Raw genomic sequence first — 22,352 nt, 5'->3', positions numbered from 1 at the left:
GTTTAATTTGATATATACTCAAATTAAACAGGTGATGTTGAAAAATTAACAGCCTTTGTAAATAAAATTAGAATGAATTAATTGTATTTTCAAAACTATTTAGGAGTAACTTTTGTATTATATTTTATGCAATCCTGCCGAAGATTAGCGCATAATTTGTTTAATTTGATATATACTCAAATTAAACAGGTGATGTTGAAAAATTAATAGCCTTTGTAAATAAAATTAGAATGAATTAATTGTATTTTCAAAACTATTTAGGAGTAACTTTTGTATTATATTTTATGCAATCCTGCCGAAGATTAGCGCATAATTTGTTTAATTTGATATATACTCACTTATCAAGTGATTTTATTTGAATTTGCTTCAATTTTACTTGCAGGTTACTTCCATTGTAGGGCAACTTCTTGGTTCAAGTAGGCCACCTATGTAAATCTGATGTAATGTCTTGAGCAGCTGATACTTCAGGAGACACGAACTTCGATTTTGATCCGGAGAGATATTATGGTGTCACTTGATTTTTCATTTTCTCAAGTACAAATATGTGTGTCCTTTGCACAGTTTTTGAACCAGGATGTAACGCACATGGATTTTTATTCTCCCTGCCTTTCAAGAGATTACGGGTTTTATTCTTTGCTTTTCAAGAGACTAGTTTAAGACATTCTTATAAGCATACATCTATTCTATTTTGGGACACATCAGTTTGTGATAATATAACATTAAGACGAATCTTGTCAGTTATGTGAGGTTATATTGATTGAGTCATACGTTGGGGGGCTTTTTCAAGGAGCAGCCCCACTTTCCATTGATCTGAATACTTTTTTTTCCATCAATTTAATCACGTCACTTTGTTTTTATCTATATGCAGTGGATTCCATGCTAGTGTACAAATAAATCTTCCAAAAAATGTGTATCATTCTCTATTAATGCGTTCTCAATTAATGTACTATGGAGTTGTTTCTTTGCTCTAGTGTATTTTTTTTTGGAGGCATTCATTATCTCATAGCAACATTTTTCTTTGCTCTAGTGTATTTTTTTTTGGAGGCATTCATTATCTCATAGCAACATTTCCGGACGTGTAAGAGTTAGCACATCATAATTTTTTGGATGTATGTTATATATATATATATATATATATATATATATATATATATATATATATATATGTAAGCACTTATGAGGGATTTGAATTGGTGACCTATTGCAAGGAGTGCCTTCACAATGCACTCATTCACCATCAATCCAAAGCTCATGGGCGGTATGTTCTAAATATTAAATTGTAGGGGTATCTCTAATCAAGTTTCAGATTCAATATCTCCTTTATAGGTAGGGTTTGCCTTCACCCAAGGCATGTAGAAGTTGATCAAACTCTCACTTAGGCATGTAGAAGTTGATTCAAGCCAGCTTTTACTCTTGTTTAATGCTTTTATCTCTTGCAAGTATATTTTACCTCTTAGAGATACGTTCCACCACCATGAGAAATAGTGGATGCTTGGAGGTTATTTGAACATTTACTCAACTTAAGGGGCTAGTTTAATTGTTTGTTTCAATGTTGTTGGGCATTTGGGTAGTTCCATGTCAAATCCCCTTTGGTAAGGCTTTATAGTCTAGTTAGGGATGTTATACAAGAATGCGGGGAAGTATACTTTGAGTTTCCCAATGAGGTTTTCCTTTGATTTTTTTTTTTTTTTTGAGGTTTACTCTAAGCAGCCATATGTGAATGTGATGCTCTAGCTCTTGTTCTATAATTCAAATGATGTTGGTTCTTTTGCTTGATTGGAGTTTATAGATTGCTTTTCACCATCTAGAATTTGTCAACGCACATCATTTTGCCTAGTAAGCACAATCATGCTTGACCCATGAATTTAGCAAATACAATATTAAAAATATTGCCATTCAAGGTTCTGAAATCTTGTACACATTTCATATTTCCACATTTGCTCATATCAAAAGATACATGTTACATCATAATAAGCGAATATGCATCTTCATGTTTCTTGCTAGCAAAAGTTGTATCTCTAAATTAAATATTTCAAAAATTCACTATACTAAAAGTCTTTCAAGGAGGTCAATGCTATTGCCATTTTGACCCCAGTAAACTAAATAGAAAGTCAATGCTATTGCAGTTTTGACCTCCAATAAACTAAATAGAAATATGACTGAAATTTGCAATGACGAGTTGCTAGGCATCCACAACATGTTACCGGTAATGTGGCCTTTTCATATAAGGTTTGAACATCCGTGTAGCTTCTTATACACAATTTTCAAGCATGGTTCTATTTTGAAGCATTGTTAATTGGCACAAGCAAAACCCTTAAACTTCAATCAACTTGATTGTAGCTTGCTTTTATCTTTGCATATGTCCATATTAACCACTTAATGTTGATTAAAGTATTTATTAACATTGGGTGACAATACCTAAAAGTACTTAAGTACTTAAAAGTTGATTACAATGTTTATTAGCATTGTGTGACAATACCTACAAGTAATAAAGAAGTGTGGTTGGGAACAACACATTTATTTAGCATTGGATATTGACAACTGACAATATTTAATTTGTTTTTAAATAGGATGTTTGCTCTCCTAATCTTAGAGCTACACATTGTTAATGATCCATTTTCTAGTGAGCTGGTTAGATCGTGCAATTTGTCTACACCATAGGTATAGATAGAACTCTTGTGTCTAATAAATAATATGGTTTGAGTTTCATTTCTTAACATTATCGACAATCAACTTCACAAACATGCATTAGATAGTACAGATTTTTAAGAACCCTCGCGGGGAATGATTCCATTTATTTGTGCTTTAGAGAAATGTTGGCTAGTGAATATTTACCTATGCCATCAAGCACAACCATTTGGATTCTAGTTTTGCAAAGGTATGTTTGCAATTCCTAATATCCCTAGTAACCAAGTCGAGCACTAGAATATGCTCAAGGAGCTTTTTCTAGGCTCTACAACAATCTCGAATTTTATTGTGATCCCTTGATTTTTTTTCTTAGTGAAATTGTTCAATCTCCAACTACTCAATTTTCTCTTCATCATGTTCGTTGGCTTCTTATGATCCGTCTCCAAGAGTTGGTCATGAAGATTCATCTTTTCTTGTGTTTCTTTAATGGTTGAAGGTTTTGACTCCCTTTTGGTAATCAATGCCATTTGTCTAGTTAAAACATGAGTAAGGATTCCTAATAAATTTTCAATCCGCTCCACTTGTTCAATCTAGGTAATCTGATCTTGGTTGTTACCACATGCAACACTAGATGTAGTTTAGTTGATACACTTGTCAATCCTCCCTATCATTGAGTCGACCTAGTTCAATTATTTTTTTTATAGTGGATCAAACTTTCAAATTCTAGCCTTCTTCCAATGAATTGAATTCATGATCAAACCTCCTATTTTTGGGAGTTTCCATTCCTCTAAACTTGTTGGTTTTGAAAAAGATGAGGAATTTTCCTTAATCTCTTATAGATAAACAATCTTCTTTTGCTAAGACTTGACCCTTCATACTAATTCTCATGGACTCTTTAATACCCCTACAAGATTCATGAAGCTTCATCTTCTATACACCTTGTTCAAATTTACTTTGCACGTTCGTGTTGAGAAAATGGTTGTTATTGATGTTAAAGGTTATCCTTCTGAAGGAAATAATTATTGAAAATATAATTATTTTTGGTCATCATAATTGTTGTTGTACTCGTTTCAATATGTATCTTATGTAACAAACAAGAGAGGAAAAGAAAAAAGTTATTATTATTAAAGCATGGGTTTTATGCTCTTTATTGATGGTCTTCTAGGTAAAAGCATGTTCTTAATGCTTATAGGGTTTGTTAGGTCTTAGGATTTATTGTCACAAGTCAAATGAGTCAACATCATGTTTATAAGACCCTTTCGGACAAATTGTAATTGTAAAAAGAATTGTTATCGAGTCTAGAAAGTCCTGGAAACTCCAAAAGTACAAGTCGGCCTAAAGGAGGGAATTCGACCCCTTGAGAAGACTTGACCTTATTTAACACACTCATCCACAAGTTCGATCTACCGTGAAAGAAGTTCGATCTGAAGTTGTGAGAAGCAAACAAGAAGAGGTCTAGGAGAAGAAAGAAAGACGAAATATCTTGTTTTCGAGCTCTATCTTTCTCACATGTGTAAGTTCTAGGGTTTTTGGTGTTGTAGAAGGAGGCCGAAGTTGTAAGTCCAAATTGTAGGAGGATGAAGTGCAAAATCTTGTAACTGGAAGGAAGAATACCCTACCTTGACCTCGTTGACCTTGGGAAGAGTTGTTTTGCTCTAGGAAGGTCTTAGGAGAAGGAAGAATTAGGGTTTCCATAGAAGCTGCAAGGCTGAAATTGCAGGGTCAAAGTAGCAATATGAATTGTAGTATTGAAGTTGACAGGTCGAAGTTGCAGTATTGAAGCTAGTTGTCGTAGAACCAGGGAAAGAATTGTTGGAGGGTTGACTTGGTACTAGGAGAAAGACTTAGTCTAGGGTTTGGGTCTTTGTGTCTCATCTGGAAGCATATTTTATAAGAAGAGAAGAGTTTACTGGGTTTTCCCCTTGGAGGGGTTTTGCCCTGGCTGAGGCTCTTTCTGTGTCCTTTGTAGTTGCTGTTTTGTTCTTGATATTTGTTTGATGATAAGATCTAACTAAAGAATAGAAGAAGATTAACTAAGTTCACAAGCAAATATTAAGGTTAAGGAAAAATTTAATTAATAAGCCACCACTTCGCATTTTCCAACAATAATGTCATAGGCTTAAATTTCGTTTTGAGGCCTTTCCAGTGATGTATGACACACCTCCTAACTCCTCTCAGTTGAGGAAATATGATTTTTGAAGTTAAAATATGGAATTTGGGCCCTAGTGAAGTTGGCCTTCTTGAGGAACAAGTCAACCCTGTTTGGGAGGCATTGAAGCCTATAAATAGGTGTTCCTCTCCCTCAATTTGGAAAACAACTCTTTTTTTTTTTTTTTTTCTTTTCTGAAGAAATAGAGCGCGTAATTTCCATTAATTTCAGAAAATTACATGTTGTTGATGCTGAAACGCATATGCAGTATTGTGGGTAAACCACTTACAATATCCAATACTTCAGGGAAGTATGCAAGAAAAGCCCACAGGGGGGCATCCAGAAACAGGGTATGTAAACCCCAACAGGAGTATACGCCTACCCAAAACAAGCTATTAAAAACAGTAAATAAACAATAGCTCAGAAACCGGGTATGTAAACCCCAACAGGAGTATACGCCTACCCAAAACAAGCTAATAAAAACAGTAAATAATCGAAAGCTCCAGAGGGATGTGCAGAAAGATGCAGCCAGAGGGAAGAGGCACGAAATGGAGGCCACACCCCCATCCCCTCAACTCTCCACCCAAAAACCCGCAGACATCCACACATCTATCCAGTGAAGCCAGAAAAGAAACAACCAAATACAGCCATAGAAGAGCGGCACGTCAACACTCTCCAAAGCTGCAATGGTAGTAGCAGAGGACCAAAAAAAGGACCCAGCAACAGCAATGGAGCCCGAACAGGTCCCAATATGAGCTGAGGCGGGTCGGTTCGGGGGCAGAGGCGGCTAGGGCAGCCACCTCGCCCCCATGAAGGAAGTCAGGCCCGAAACCCCTGACCCCACTCTGCGGCGCAGCACAAAAGCTCAGAGGCCAAAACCCCTCGCTAAAACCGCCAAGTCGGAGGGGCTGTTGGTGCGCAGAGATGCCCAAAGAACCAGAGGTAAAAAACGCCTCCGCCGCTCAGCACACAACCCGAGTCACCGTAGAGGAAGTCTCACCGCAGGTCCACAAAACCTCCAAACCCGGATCCGCAGAGCCCACCAGATGCAGCTAGCCCCGGCGAAGATCAGATGATGGTAGCCTGGAAGGCGACCAGATCCCCCACCCGCGGAAGGCCCTGCCGCCGCAGGCTCAGGCAGCAGCCAGAGCCAAAAAACCCTAGGATCGCCGCGCTCCGCTCTCCTTCGTTCGCCTCAATTTTTTTATGAATTTCATGTGTTCAATTTGGAAAACAACTCGATCAACTGTTATAGGAGGCATTTGAGAGAGATTCATACCTCATGAACTAGGACAAGAAGGGGTTTTGAAGCTAGTTTGAAGGGTTATTTTTGTAGCCTCCTAAGAGTTTTTTCTGATTTTGTTTAGGGTTCCGTTGAAAGCTATTTTTGCGTATAATTTGGAGCACATATTGAAGAGCAATTGTTAGACATAATTGAGACCTATCACAACCTTACTTTGGGCCTAAACCAAGACACAATTCAACTTTTTGCAGCCTCAGTTTCATCCTTGTTGCAACCTCAGATTCGACCTATTGTAGCCCTAGTCTTTGTAGGAATTTACAGGTAAGTTCCTCAGACAGAACACCAAAGGACACCGCTCACAACCAGATCGCAGATCAATACACCAGTATTTTTGACGTGGTTAAAACCCTCAAAGAGGGAAACAGTCCATGGCCTGAGCCAACGCGGCCACTTCAGGCAATTTATTAATAAAAGAATGAAAATTTACATATGTTTCTCTCATGCACGGATTACCCTACAAATGACCCTCCATGCGCTTTAAATAGAAATCATGGACCAATCAGGTGTCAAGCCACGGATCAAGTGTCGGTAATACCGAGGAGAGAATGAACCGTCGGATCACTACATATCGTGACCGTCAGATTGTAAGTTACAAAATGTACAACGGTAAAGAAACACACTTTACCTAACTCTATACTAGACCAAGTTGTACTTAACTATTTCCTATGTGTCGGAATATCCTAACATCCCCCCTTAAGAACAACTTGGGATAGGATTGAAGGATTTACAAATATGACACAATAGGAGAAGGAAGGAGGCACTAGAGCCTATCCCCCCTTAGTGACAACTTCCTGAACTCCAACCATAAATCGAAGTTTAGTGAACTTCGCCTCTGTGAGAGCCTTTGTGAAGATGTCTGCAACTTGATCATCTGTTGAACAATATTGCACTTCAAGAACATGGTCGTGAATGAGCTTTCTGATGAAGTGCATGTGCAGTTCAATGTGTTTGCTGCGCTGATGTTGGACTGGATCTTTGCATAGCTGAATGGCACTTTGATTATCACACCAAAGTGTAGTCGGATGCTGCTGCTTAAAGCCAAACTATGACAGGATCTGACGAAGCCACAAGGCTTCCTTACTAGCTTCTACGACACCACGATACTCTGCTTCTGTTGATGAAAGAGAAATGACACCTTGTTTCTTGCAAGCCCATGTAATAGGTCCTGAACCAAGACTGAACACATAACCGGCAGTAGACTTCCGATCATCAGGGTCACCAGCCCAATCGGAATCAGTGAAACCAACCAATAGAGGAGATGCTTTGGCACTGTAATGAATCCCAAACTGAACTGTACCTCGAACATAACGAAGTATTCTTTTAGCTTCTTTCCAATGACTTTCACGGGGGTTTTGCATGAATCGAGCAACAAGGCCAACAACAAAGGAAAGGTCAGGACGAGTATGGGTTAGATACAAAAGTTTTCCTACAAGTTGATGGTATAAGGTAGCATCAACTTCAGGAGAAGTACAAGTGACTGAAAGTTTGACTCCAGACTGAAAGGGAGAACGGGCTGGCTTATGATCGAAATTTCTGTTAATTTCAAACACAAGAAATTTGCACAGAGAACAACGCTCTGGTTTTCTACAGGATCTTAATCATATAAAATAATAATAAAAATTGTTACAGAATTTGTCTTCCTCGACTCAGAGGGATTTACAACAGGAACTTTAGTTCCAGAATCTGATTCCACTATCTCAGAAAATTATATCTTCAGCACTGCTGTGCATTGCAGAAAAAGAAGTCTATTTTGGCTAATACTCTACACACGTCTCTGCTCTTGCATTTTTTTTTATATTGAACAACACAAAAAAAATATCTTTCAATACGTGTTGCTTTTCCCATACTTCCGTGAAATAAAAAATAATAAAATTTAAAATTTCACCTACATTTACCAACCCTAGTAACTATCATTAATTACACGGCTGAAAATATCCTACTGGAATTTAATGCATGGCTTATCACAATATCGCACCATCGCATCGCAAGAAGAGAAAGGATGTGCCACCGCTTCTATAACCTTTAAATCATGCGATTTGCGATATGCGATCAGATCGCATCGCGAAATCGCAATCGCATACAATCTAAAGGACGCGGTGAAGGTTGACAAGAAAGGAAGTGCGATATGCGATCTGCGATCGCATCGCAGAGAAAAAATCTGCAGTTTGAAATTATCATTCCAACACTCCCCTTTAATTTTAACTGCTGGGTTTTTTCTGCATACCCAGGCATTTCCTGAAATGATCAAAGCTTTTCTTTGCCAATGGTTTTGTCAAGATGTCAGCTAACTGTTCCTCTGTTCTGCAGTGCTGCAAAACAATCTCACCATTGTTAACCAATTCACGTATGAAGTGAAATTTGGTGTCTATGTGCTTTGTTCTTTTATGAAAAACAGAATTTTTAGACAATGCTATTGCTGAGCTATTGTCACAGTAAATGGTTGTGCCCTTTTCCTGTTCATGACACAAATCTTTGAGAACTCTTCTCAGCCACACTGCTTGGCATGCTGCTGTTGTTGCTGCCACATACTCTACCTCTACTGTTGACAAAGCCACAACTGATTGCTTCTTGGAAGCCCATGAGATGGCTCCCGATCCCATATGAAACACATATCTCGATGTGCTTTTCCTATCATCAACACTTCCAGCCCAATCACTGTCAGTGTATCCTGTCAACATGAAACTTTCAGAAGAGGAGTATAAAATACCAAACCCCTTCGTTCCATTCACATACCTTAGAATCCTCTTGGCTGCTTGCCAATGAGTCTCTTTCGGTCTTTCCATAAATCTGGAAATTAAACTCACAGCGTGCATAATGTCCGGCCTAGTTGCAGTCAAGTACATAAGGCTGCCAACTATGCTCTTGTACAATTTTGGATCAAAATATTTGCTGCTGTCTTCTTTGGTCAATTTCAGCCCCACTACAGTTGGAGTCACAACTGCTTTGCTGTTCTGCATGTTAAATCTCTTCAACACAGCTTCTACATATTTATCTTGAGAAATGAAAACACCATTTTCACTTTGGTCTACTTCAATTCCAAGAAAATATCTTAAGAAGCCCAAGTCAGTCATTTCAAATTCACTTTTCATCACTACTTTAAAATCAGCAATGAGAGAAGCATCATTGCTAGTAAAAATTAAATCATCTACATATAAAACAAAAATAAGAATCTTACCGTCATTATCCTTTATGTAGAGTGTGGGTTCACCATCACACTTATCAAACCCATTGTCAATCAGATAAGCATCTATTCTGCTGTACCATGCTCTTGGAGCTTGCTTCAGCCCATAAAGAGCCTTCTTCAGTTTGTAGACTTTATGCTCTTGGCCTTCAACTTCATAGCGTGGAGGTTGTTTAACATAAACCTCTTCTTTTAACACCCCATTCAGGAATGCAGATTTAACATCCATCTGATAAATCTTCCATTTGTGTTGTGCTGCAATAGACAACACTGTTCTGACTGTTTCCATCCTTGCAACTGGTGCAAAGGTTTCATCATAGTCTTTGCCTTGTTGTTGCTTGTAGCCTTTCACAACAAGTCTTGCTTTGTGCCTGTCAATCTTGCCTTCAACATTGCTTTTGGTTATAGACCCACTTAACTCCAATGGCATCTTTGCCTTCAGGGAGGTCCACTAACTCCCATGTTTTACTCTTCTCAATTGCACCAATTTCTTCATTCATTGCTTCAATCCATTTATCTTCATTTACAACATCTTCAAAATGAACTGGGTCATCAACATGACAATACAAAGCGAATAATGAATTCAGATCGGTATTGTTACTTACCTCTCCTTGTTCATAAATCTCATTCAGATTTCTGAATGTTGGTATTCTTGGTGTGCTTGGAGTTCCATCCGAACTTGAGGGTATTTCTGATCCCTGTGATGTGCTTGGAGAAGCACTTCCTTGACTTCTTAAGGCTGTTCGAATTCCAGCTTGTGGTGTGGTTTGTTTTACTTGCTGTGGTGGAGGAGGAGCCATCAAGGAAGGATTATTTGCTGCTGTCCCTTCCTCTTCTTCTTCGTGAGACACAGTTGTCTTCACATTCACTGTCTTCTCTAAGCTTCCATCCCAATCTTCATCTTCAATGAACTGCACATCTCTGCTTACTATCAATTTCTTGGTGGATGGATTATAGAGTTTGTATGCTTTTGACTCATCACAATAGCCAATAAAGACACACTTTTCCCCCTTACTATCAAGCTTCTTCCTTAGCTGATCCGGTACATGTGCATATGCCACACAACCGAATACTCTCATGTGAGTGACAGTTTGTTTTTGACCACTCCATGCCTCTTCTGGTATTCTGTTCATGACAACTTTAGTTGGGCATCTATTCAAGATGTAAACTACGCAAGTGACAGCTTCTGCCCAATACTCATGCGGCAAGTGTTTTGCCTTCAACATACTTCTGACCATGTCAAGAATGGTCCTATTCTTTCTTTCAGCAACTCCGTTTTGCTGAGGTGTATACCTTGTGGTGAACTGCTTTTGTATGCCATTCTCTCTGCAAAAACGCAGAAAGTCTTGGGAGATGTACTCTCCTCCTCTATCTGTTCTGAGCACTTTGATATAATGCCCACACTGCTTCTCAACAAGAGTTTTGAAGTGGCAGAATTTCTCAAACACTTCACTCTTCTGTTTCAGCATATACACCCATGTCTTTCTGGTCTAATCATCAATGAAAGTTAAAACATATTTATTTCCAGCAAATGATGGTATTTGCATCGGTCCGCACACATCAGAGTGAACAATTTCCGAGGGTGCTTTTTCCCTTATACTCTTTCCTGCTGGAAAGCTTTCTTTGTGTTGCTTGCCCAAGATGCAGCCTTCAGAAAGGCTGTTCGGTTTCTCAATCAACGACAATCCCTTTACCATTCCCTTTCTGTGCAATAGATTCAGGCCTCCGAAATTGAGATGTCCAAATCTCAAATGCCACAACCAATTCACATCTTTCACTTGTTCCTGAAAGACTTCTTGTGTTACAGTTGCAATAGTTCTTCCTTCCTTCAAATCTGCTCTAAGTTTGAGAGGAAACATTCTATTGCAGGTCATCTGCACCTGTGCAATGATCTTCTTACTTGGAGGTATGTCTCTGATTGTACACAAATCATCTTTGAAGAACACATTGTAACCTTTGTTAATGAGCTGTCCAATGCTCAAAATATTACATTTCAGACCAGGTACATAGTATACATCTGGCACAATCATCTGTTCTCCATTTTTTGCTCGGATACTGACTCTGCCCTTACCCTTGACAGTTATCTTATCATCAGTCCCTGTTGTTACCTCAGATTTCACATTTTCATCCAGATTGGCAAACATTGCAATATTTCCAGTCATGTGATTACTACAACCTGAGTCTAAGAACAAAAAATATTCTTGTTTGTCTTGTGCTATGTTACATGTTAACATCACGTTCTTTGGGTTCTTATCTTCTTCATTTGCAAAATTAGCATTCTGCCTACTATTCATGTCATTTTGTTTTTTTCTACATTCATTGGCATAGTGCCCATATTTCTTACAATAATGACATTGGACTTGGGATTTGTCATACCTTTGTCCATGAGCTTGCTGTTTGCTTGAACCTTCATCTTGGTTCTGATTGCAGCTCCTTCCGCTTGTGCTTGCAGGATAATTTCTGCCTCTGTTTTGGCTTCTTCCACGACCTCTGTTATTTGCTCTGCCTCGACCTCTTCTTTGGCCAAAAGACATCTGAGTCTTGAATGCTTGCTCAAAAGAGGAATCTGTTCCTCTACTCAGTCTGTGTTCATGAGACAAAAGAGAAGCACTCAGCTCATCTACTGTGAACTGTGAGAGATCTTTTGTTTCTTCTATTGCTACCACAATAGATTCAAACCTTGAGGGTAAAATTCTCAAGATTTTCTCTACAATCCTTCTATCTTCAAGAATCTCACCATGAGATCTTATTTGGGTTATCAACCCAATAACCTGAGTGAAGAATGAATCTATTGTATCAGATTCCTTCATGCTGAGTGTTTCAAAGTCTCTCCTCAACTTCTGCAACTTTGCAGTCTTCACCTTCTCCATGCCTTGATAGGCAGTTTTGAGAATATCCCAGGCCTCCTTAGATTTTGTTGCTGCTGCAATCCGTGGAAAAACACTTTCATGTACTGATTGGAAGAGAAAAAAGAGGGCTTTTGCATCCTTCTTTCTGTCGCTCTTCAACTAGTCTCTTTCTGCTACTGTCAAAGCAGCCAGTGCTGTTGCATCTGCAGGTTCAGCATAGCCTGTTTCAACCAGCTCCCATATTCCTTGAGAAGCAAACAATGCTTTCATTGTTATGGACCAATAACTGTAATTTTTCCCATTAAACTGCGACAGTTGGGAATTTGTCAAACCTGTTCCAGCATCTGCCATCTTAACTTGTATTGATAAAGAAGAGATACTGACTGTATAAAGAAAACAAGCAAAAAACTTTCTCTGCTGAAAAAAAAAATCTGCTCAATAAGCTTCTTACAGCTCCTACAGTGAAAAAACAAACTCTTGTTTTTTTTGACTCACTGAGTGCCTAGACTAGCTTTGATACCATGATGGAAATTTCTGTTAATTTCAAACACAAAATAAATTTGCACAGAGAAGAACGCTCTGGTTTTCTACAGGATCTTAATCATATAAAATAATAATAAAAACTGTTACAGAATTTGTCTTCCTCGACTCAGAGGAATTTACAACAGGAACTTCAGTTCCAGAATCTGATTCCACTATCTCAGAAAATTATATCTTCAGCACTGCTGTGCGTTGCAGAAAAAGAAGTCTATTTTGGCTAATACTCTACACACGTCTCTGCTCTTGCATTTTTTTTTTATATTGAACAACACAAAAAAAATATCTTTCAATACGTGTTGCTTTTCCCATACTTCCGTGAAATAAAAAATAATAAAAATTAAAATTTCACCTACATTTACCAACCCTAGTAACTATCATTAATTACACGGCTGAAAATATCCTACAGGAATTTAATGCATGGCTTATCACAATATCGCACCATCGCATCGCAAGAAGAGAAAGGATGTGCCACCGCTTCTATAACCTTTAAATCATGTGATTTGCGATATGCGATCAGATCGCATTGCGAAATCTCAATCGCATACAATCTAAAGGACGCGGTGAAGGTTGACAAGAAAGGAAGTGCGATATGCGATCTGCGATCGCATCGCAGAGAAAAAATCTGCAGTTTGAAATTATCATTCCAACAACTTACAGTCTTCCATGTAAAAATGACGTAGAATATCACAAGCATATTTGGACTGGGAAAGGGAAATACCCTCCTTGGATTGCAAGACTTGAAGACCGAGAAAATAGTGTAAGTGTCCTAAGTCTGTCATTTCAAATTTCCTTTTAAGGCTAGACTTCACATGGTTTATAAGGTTGGGATCACTACCAGTAAGGATAAGATCATCAACATAAAGAACAAGGATGATAAGACAGTTGCCCACTTTCTTGGTGTAGACAGTATTGTCAGAATGACACCTAGAAAAGCCAGATTCTAAAAGAAAGCTATCCATTTTGGCATACCAAGCCCGAGGAGCTTGCTTGAGACCATAAAGGGATTTCTTAAGTCGACATACAAGGCTGGAGTCTGTTTGTATGAAGCCAATGGGTTGTTCCATATAGATTTCTTCATGCAAGTCCCCATGCAAGAAGGCAGATTTAACATCCATCTGATGGACTTCCCATTTGAAAGAGGTAGCAAGGGAAAGAACAAGGCGGATAGAGTTCATTTTGGCAACAGGGGAGAAGGTTTCAGTGTAGTCAATGCCTTCAACCTGTGAAAAACCTTTAGCAACAAGACGAGCTTTATGTTTATCAACTTTCCCATCTGGTCCATACTTGGTTCTGTAAACGCATTTGCATCTAACAAGTTTTCGTCCCTTTGGTAGAGGAACAAGATCCCATGTATCGTTTGCCAATAATGAATGATATTCTTCATTCATAGCTGCTTCCCAATCTGGATGGCCTGAAGCTTCTGCAAAGGTGTCAGGATCATAATTTACTGGAGCTTGAGCCAGTAAAGAAGAGGCTCTCTCGAACTGAGAACGTGTGCGTCGTTGATCTGTAGGATCACCGGCAAGATCACCTGCTGCATCTTGAGTAGCACGAACCCATTTTGGAAGCTCAGGAGCTGAAGGAGGATCCTGAGATGGTGGGGGAGGATTGTCATCCTCACTTTCATCATCTGAAGAAGAAATGTTTTCAAAGGTAGAAGAGATAGGGAGAGGTGGCACATCCGCCGGACTAGGCTCGCAGGCCAATATATTTTCATCAAATTTTACATCTCTTCTAATGATAACATTTTTGGACTTAAATGGAATAAGTCTATAGCCTTTGACATCTTCAGAATATCCAACAAAAGTACATTTTTCACTCTTAGGTTCTAAAGCTTTATGCTTTTCATCTGGGATATGGGCCCACGCTTCACTTCCAAAAACACGAAAGTGACTTACATCTGGTTTGATTGAGCTCCATGCTTCTTCTGGAGTGATATTCTTTAAAGCCTTAGTAGGAGTGCGATTTATTATGTAATCTGCACAGTTAATTCCTTCTGCCCAAAAACTAAGACCAAGTCCTTTAGATTGTAGCATACAATTAGCCATTTCCTTTAAGGTGCGATTCTTCCTTTCAGCTACACCATTTTGTTGTGGAGTATATGGAACAGTATGTTTCATTTGAATTCCATTCTCAGTGCAATAGTTGATGAATGTGTTTTTAACATATTCTCCGCCATTATCAGATCTTAACTTAAGAATTTGATGTCCAGATTGTTTTTCAACAAAGGCCTTGAAGGCCAAAAAAGTGTTAAATACTTCGCTCTTGAGTTTTAAGAAGTATACCCAAGTGCGTCTGGAGAAATCATCAATGAAAGTTAAGAAATACTTGCAGCCAGAGAATGACACAACTGGAAGTGGACCACATAAATCACTATGCACAAGCTGTAAAGGGGCTGAGGCGTGCCAAGAGGCACGTTTTTCAAAACTGTCCCGATGATGTTTTCCGAGTACACATCCCGAACAAACACCATCTCTGCAAGATACCATAGGAAGATCTGTCACCATATTTTCTTTACATAGATGCTGAAGGGAGCGATAGTTTAAGTGACCAAATCGCTCATGCCAAAGTTTGCTCACTTCATCGTTATGAGCATTAACAAATACTGAGGGAAGATTTAGTGACCCAAAGTTGTGAAACTTATACAACCTTGTAGAATCATCAGCAATGCCAGTAGCCAAAATCATTTTAGGATCTCTTAAGTCCTTGATTACAACATCATGAGGTGAAAATTCAATGATTTTACCTTCACCTGAATGAGTTATCTGATATACAGATAGAAGGTTGCAGGATAAGGTTGGAACACATAATACATCATTAAACTGACCATTGTCTAGATGAATTGTTCCAGTCCCTACAACATTAAGAGATCTGTCATCACCAACATATATATTTTTGGTGTTACAATCATTTAAAGAAGAAAACATGGCTTTGTTTTTGGCCATGTGATAAGAAGCTCCAGAATCAATGAGCCACTCATGAGAATGAGAAGAAGAAGATACATTTAATGCATAGCCAGACCGAGATGCTTGACAACCACATGCAAAAAGTGCCATTCCTGAAGATGAAGTTGAAGTTGAAGATTGCCCCAAATGGATGTTATGCTTCTTCATTGCGGCTTCCAAGGCTTCCATCTTCTTAAAGCATTTTGATTCTAAGTGGCCATCTCGATTACAAAAATTGCAATGTCTATCAGTCTTCTTCCCTTTGTTTTTATTTGTCTTATCATTTTGTTGAAATGATTTTTCATTTTGCGGCTGAAATTGCTTAGGACCCTTGTTTGGTTTAGGACCATTCCTTTTAGGCTATGACTTCTTAGGATTCTTTGAATTTGGTTGCTGCTGGGCGGCTAACGCTTTCTTGGAAGAGTTTCCAAGATTAAGAAGACCAAGGTGTAAGAGTTTTTCTTGTTCTCTTATTAAAGAATCACAAAAAGAGTTAAAGGAAGGGGACTTGTAGTCTGTTCCTTGAGAAATGAAGGCTTCTCTTGTAGAATGGAAGATGGAAACAAACACAGAGTAGGCTGGTCCCAACTTTGTAAGAATGGAATAGATAAGGTTACTATCTTCTTTCTTAACTTTAACACCTTCCAAAAGATATCTAAGGGTCTTGAATTTGGACAAGAAATCTTCAATGCAAGAAAAATTATTAGGGTCCAATGTAAGCAACTCATTTTCAAGTTGATGGGATCTAATTTCATTTTTAATCCCAAAAACTTTATTGATTTGTTTCATTGCTTCATCAGGAGTATCAATTTCTGCAATATGGAATCTAAGATCTGGAGAAATAGACATCTCTATCAATCCACGTGCTTGATCTTGCCTATTTTCCCATTTAGTAGCCTTATCTTCATCCTTCGGTTTCTTTTCTTGGCCTGAGGCTATTCTGTAGAAACCTTTACTTCTAAGTAAATCCTCAATGTAAGCCAACCATTGGAAGTAGTTGGTGCTGTCAAGGGTAACTTCGTATTGACTTTCCATTTCAATGGAAACTAAAGCTAAAGATGTTTAAAATAAGTGTTCCAATGGATAGATCTCGAAAAATTAGGCTGGTTTAAAAAAACGGCTCTGAAAACGGCTTCCGGATGAAGAAGTTATGGCTTTTTGAAAAAAAGTTGTTGAAGTTGCCGACGAAGTGCGGGAATGTGCGGAAATGAAAAAGTCTGCCCCCACAAAATGGAGACTTGAACCCAAGACCTCTACTCTCTTAAAATAGCTTTGAACCAATTGATCTGTACAAAAAATTTGAGTGAGAGAGAGTTGCCGACGAAGTGCGGGAATGTGCGGAAATGAAAAAGTCCGCCCCCACAAAATGGAGACTTGAACCCAAGACCTCTACTCTCTTAAAATAGCTTTGAACCAATTGATCTATACAAAAAATTTGAGAGAGAGAGAGAGAGAGAGTGGGGGAGGGGGGGGGGGGGGGGGGGCAGGGTGCTTTGGGTTGTGTGCTTGCTTTGAGAAAGCTCTTTTTCCCTACAAAACAAAAAACAAAAAACCCAACACGGACATGCAAAGAAAACGAACCCTATGGCTCAAAGTTAGCTTTAGCCGAAAAACTAAATATTTTCAAAAATGAACCTTGCGGCTCAAAGTTAGCTTTGGCTGGAAACTAAATATTTTCCTCAATGTTTCTGATTTTCCGAGATCACCCTAAGGCGCAGGGAAAAGAGCATACGCATGAGAAAAATCCTTCATTTCTGTTTCTGATTTGCCCAGATCGCACAAAGTCGTAGGGCAAAGAGCATACACAGAAATGAAAGGTATAGATCCGGTAATAAAAAGGCTAAATAAACTGAAACCGAAATAAACAGAGGGAAAATAACAGTAAACTGCAAATAAACACTGTATACCTCCAGATCTTAAAAATGACGTAGCTAGGGCTACCGGAAACCTTTTCGCGTGAAACGAAAGGGGTTCCTCACTGGAACAGATGCTCCCAACACAACAGAGCAGTCCTCTCGGCTCGAAAGCAGTCAGAAACAACAGATCTAGGAAACGACAGTGGGATGCAGTTCTACCGGCTTCAGATTTGGATCACCAACGGACGCGGCCCTCAAATAGCTCTGATACCATGTAGGAATTTACAGGGTAAGTTCTTCAGACAGAACACCAAAGGACACCGCTCACAACCAGATCGCAGATCAATACACCAGTGTTTTTGACGTGGTTAAAACCCTCAAAGAGGGAAACAATCCACGGCTTGAGCCAACGCGGCCACTTCAGGCAATTTATTAATAAAAGAATGAAAACTTACATATGTTTCTCTCATGCACGGATTACCCTACAAATGACCCTCCATGCGCTTTAAATAGAAATCATGGACCAATCAGGTGTCAAGCCACGGATCAAGTGTCGATAATACCGAGGAGAGAATGAACTGTCGGATCACTACATATCGTGACCGTCGGATTGTAAGTTACAAAATGTACAACGGTAAAGAAACACACTTTACCTAACTCTATACTAGACCAAGTTGTACTTAACTATTTCCTATGTGTCAGAATATCCTAACAGTCTTGACATATTTTTGAGCTAATTTCGGAACCGTCTTGAAGTAGAAATTAGGCCCGTTTTAGGCATATCTTAAAGGCTCATTTCTAATGTATCTTGGAGGGGTTTTGAAGACAAGACTCATATATGGTAAGATGCTAGACTAACAACAATTGAAGAGAGGTATGCACATATAATATAAACAAGATCAAAAGATTGTTGACAGGTTGGTGCCTGAGGAGGATTGGTGTCCTCATTCTATTGCCAAGTTGGATCCTAGGCTTGCTCAAGAGGATTAGTGTCCTCATTTGACAGGTTGGAGCATGAATTTGTAAAGGAGGATTGGTGTTCTCATCATTGTAATTTGAGCTAAAAACGTTGAAGGGGGTTTTCACTTTAAATTCTTGTTTCCTTGTATGGTTTATGTTTTGTGATTCTAAGATATTTTAAACTAGAAAATTAGTGATTAGATGAAATACTGATTCAACCTCGCTCTCAATGTTTAACAATTGGTATCAGAGACAACTTCCTCGGAACAACCTAATAGTTGGAAGAAGGGTTTTCCAATTACAATGGCCAATAAAGAAGCACTTAAAGTTCCCCACTTTGATGGAACAAATTTTGCATTCTGGAAGATTAGAATGAAGTACTATCTGATGTCTCTTGGTGTTGAAGTTTAGAAATCAATAACAAACAGATACAAGATCCCATTTCCTATGCCAACATACGAGGATGGGAAGAAGGCATATGTAGCAAATGCCAAGTCTTTGAACTCTATATCAAGTGGCCTGTCAGATTCAAAATTCACCAATGATGAATTGTGAGTCAACTGAAGAGTTGTTGGACAAGATTATAAGTATCTGTGAAAAAGATGACAAGGTAAAGAAGGAAAAGATTCAAACATTCAAAAGACAGTTTGAAAGTCTAAAAATGAATGATGAAGAAGATATTGTTGCCTACTTCCTCTGAGTAGATGAAGTAGTTAACTCTCTCAGAGGGCTTGATGAAAAAGTCAAAGAAAAAACAATTGTCCAAAAGGTTTTGAGATCTCTTCTAGATTGTTTTGATGCTAAAGTCTGTGCCATAGAACTAAAAGATTTGGACACTTTATCAATGGATGAGCTTCACAGAATTCTCATAGCATATGAGATGAGGTCAGGAAATCCAATCCATAAGGAAGTTGCATTCAAAGCATCAAAGTCATCAAGAAAAGGCAAGAGCTGTGATTGCTCCAACAATGAATCTAATACTAAAATGGCACACCTTGTCAGGAGGCTAAAGAAAGGATCCAAGCTTAAAGGTATGTTACCTCATTTTTTTTTGTAAATTTCAGTTGGGGTAAAATAGGATATTATTCTCCTAAGTGTTCTCTTAAAGATGACAATGATGATGAAGAACCACCCAAGAAAAAGACGTTCAAAAGGGGACGATAAAAAAAGAAGAATTTCTTCTCCAAGCAAGATAGTGATGTCTTTGATGAGGAAGAGTTTAATGAAAACGAAGAAATTTTATTCATGGCTTTCTCAAATGAGGCAATATAATTATAAGAAGAGGCAAGGACTGAAGATATGGGTGATTTGGAAGCAAAATTTATTAGCGCCTTAGAAGAAAATGATAAACTCATAAGGAAGAATGGAAAACTAACCAAAGAGATAATCTCTCTTAAAACTGAGAAAGAGGAAGCTAAGTGAGTATAAGTCTTGGAAAATAAGCTGAAGGAAAATGAAGAGATTTCTGAAAAGATGAAGTTGAAATAGTATCTCTAATAAAGGACTTGAACAAGGTCAACATAAATTTGAAGAACTCCCAAAATTTGGACACCATTCTCAACTGTCAAAGGTCAAATTTTGACAACTCTAGGCTCAGTTATATAGGTAAATCCTCTATCCTAGAAAATGTAGTCACTAGTACTCATTACAAAGGAAACCCTGAAAGATTCATGAAAATCAGTGTCAAAAAACCTTGAATTTTTGTCGATGTACTCAAAGGTTATCATCACAATCCTCACAATAGTCCAACATAAAACAAAGATTTACCAAAGAATGAAACTTCAAGGAAACAAACCTCCCTTGAAGATTCAATGACTTATCAAGGCAATCTAATACTGATAGATATCAAAGTATATTTCTTGGTCACTATTTCTTATGTAAAAAAATTGGTCATCACGAAACATATTGCAAAGCTTATAGGACTAATCATCAACCTTTTAAAAGTAAGGTTGTTGACATTAAGAGCCGAGACTAGATCAGAACTCATAATTCCTTCACTCCTCTTTCGAAGTATAGTATAAAATGTTACAGGTGAAATAATTTAGGTCATGAAGCAAAAAATTTCTCAATAAAGCCAAGAGGAGGAGTCTGGAAAAGGAAGACTAAAGAATCTATGCTTGAGAAATGCAGACTAGTTATATATGCTCAGAATATGAATAACTAATGGTTTGTAGACAATGGGTGTTCTAAGCACATGCCATGAGACCAAAAGAAGTTCATTTCTAAGCAAAGAGCATTGACATATTCACCAATACTAAGAGGAGGGTGAATCAATATTGGACACTTTTAAACAATTTTAATTATATCATGTAAACATTAAACAATTAATAATACCATTCAACAATGTACAACATCAAAGACAATACATAAGAGATTTCTAGGTGGAAACCCTTCTGGGAGAAAAACCATTGCATTAGAGAAATTTTGAGGTCTAAAATCGGCCTCCTAAGGGATATTATAAAATAATAGCGGAAATAATAAAATAAGATTATATCACATCATCAAGTTTTGAAGGGAAAAAAGAACAAAATACTTTTTTCAACTTGTATTTTCAACTTATTTCCCGACGATTTTACTCAAATTTCGAGCGAGAGCCCTCGTTGGATGTGGAATTTAATTTTTCATCCAAGGAGTACACATGTTGCATACTTTCGATGAACCCTACTACACAAAAATGTGAAATACATGAAAAAAATTTGATTGTTTTTCGTGTAGTAGGGTTTATCGAAAGTATGCAACATGGATACTCGGATGCAAAATTAAATTTCACATTCAACGAGTGCTCCCACTCGAAATTTGAGTAAAATCGTAAGGAGATAAGTTGAAAATATGAGTTGAAAAAATAGCTTTTTAGTTTTTTTTATCTTTTTATTCAAAAAATGATGAATCATCCCCTATGGTTGATGTTGTACCTTAAGAAACCAATTTCCTGGCTGTGTAGAAATTGTGCTTAAGACATTAATGATTATAATGATTGTCACTTGTTTGTCACTTAATTGTATGTTGTGTTCTCAAATGAAGGACTTGGGAGACTTGGTTTTTAACCCTCAATACTTAGGTGACATGAAAATATCATAATGCCATTTGATTGCTGAATATAAATGATAAATGAAGAAAGCTTGAAGAAGTAAGAGACAATATGCTATTTTACACAGAATCTACTATCCGTTACACTTGAAGAAGTTAAAGATAATATGCTGTCTTACACACAAACTACTATCTGTAACTTAGAAGAATTGCAGAGGTAAGAACTTCAAGTATAAGAGCGCTCTTTTAAGGGATTTTAACTTCATTTACATAAGCAAATAAAGACCTGCAACTTCATTACCATACTTAAAGGAAGAAAACATATGATGACACATAACATAGACGACACAAAATCATACCCAACAATGTGTGGAAAACTTCTTATTCTTTCATTAATCAACAATTGTATCAGGAATACAGTGGCCTAGTATCTAGGTTCTCCAAAGTTTGAACCCATTTTTTCTAAATTTTCCCCTTTTCATACATTATGAGATAGTTGGTAATCACCAAACTGTCAAAATACTTAACTATTTCCTAACTGTCTAGAGTAAAAATTATTACAGAATATTACATAGAGGGTAAAAGACACCTCATTCTAAAGAACATAGAATAACAGGAAGTAAAAAAAATTAGAAGATGATCATTGTTCTTTGTTCGAATCTGTATCTTTGAGCCTTAACAGAGCAATGGATGAAGGGCGAAAGGCTTTGGAAGCACGACGGGGGATAAAGAATGTATGGGAGCCTCAACGAGGTTGAACCCCCGCAGTGATTTCTGGCCACACATTTCGATCAACCGTGCTAATGTCATGGTCAACTGTGGGGGTCGAGCTTTGACTAACCTTCGTGCTCATTGCTTCCTCGCAACACACCTTAAAGTACTTATCAAACTATCGCTTGATCACGCTCCTTAAA

The 22,352-nt window shown here is 37.9% G+C and overlaps 1 protein-coding gene across 1 annotated transcript in view; it reads left to right on the top strand.

Moving 5' to 3' along the window:
* LOC149196590 (mitochondrial import inner membrane translocase subunit TIM10-like) overlaps positions 1-861 on the top strand; it is a 111,118-nt gene extending 110,257 nt beyond the window's left edge. Inside the window, exon 6 of the mRNA XM_089405578.1 lies at positions 383-861. Within this exon, the coding sequence (XP_089261704.1) occupies positions 383-433 (51 nt within the window). The 3' untranslated portion in view covers positions 434-861. The remainder of the gene's footprint in view (positions 1-382) is intronic.
* Positions 862-22,352: the final 21,491 nt, after the last annotated feature.

This window comes from Pinus tabuliformis, chromosome 2_2 (genome assembly GCF_031772625.1).
Source record: "Pinus tabuliformis cultivar Carrire ecotype Pingquan chromosome 2_2, CPIR1, whole genome shotgun sequence".
Classification (NCBI taxonomy): Eukaryota; Viridiplantae; Streptophyta; class Pinopsida; order Pinales; family Pinaceae; genus Pinus; species Pinus tabuliformis.
Note: the sequence above shows the minus strand (reverse complement) of the source record. Positions and strands in the feature narration are given on the sequence as shown.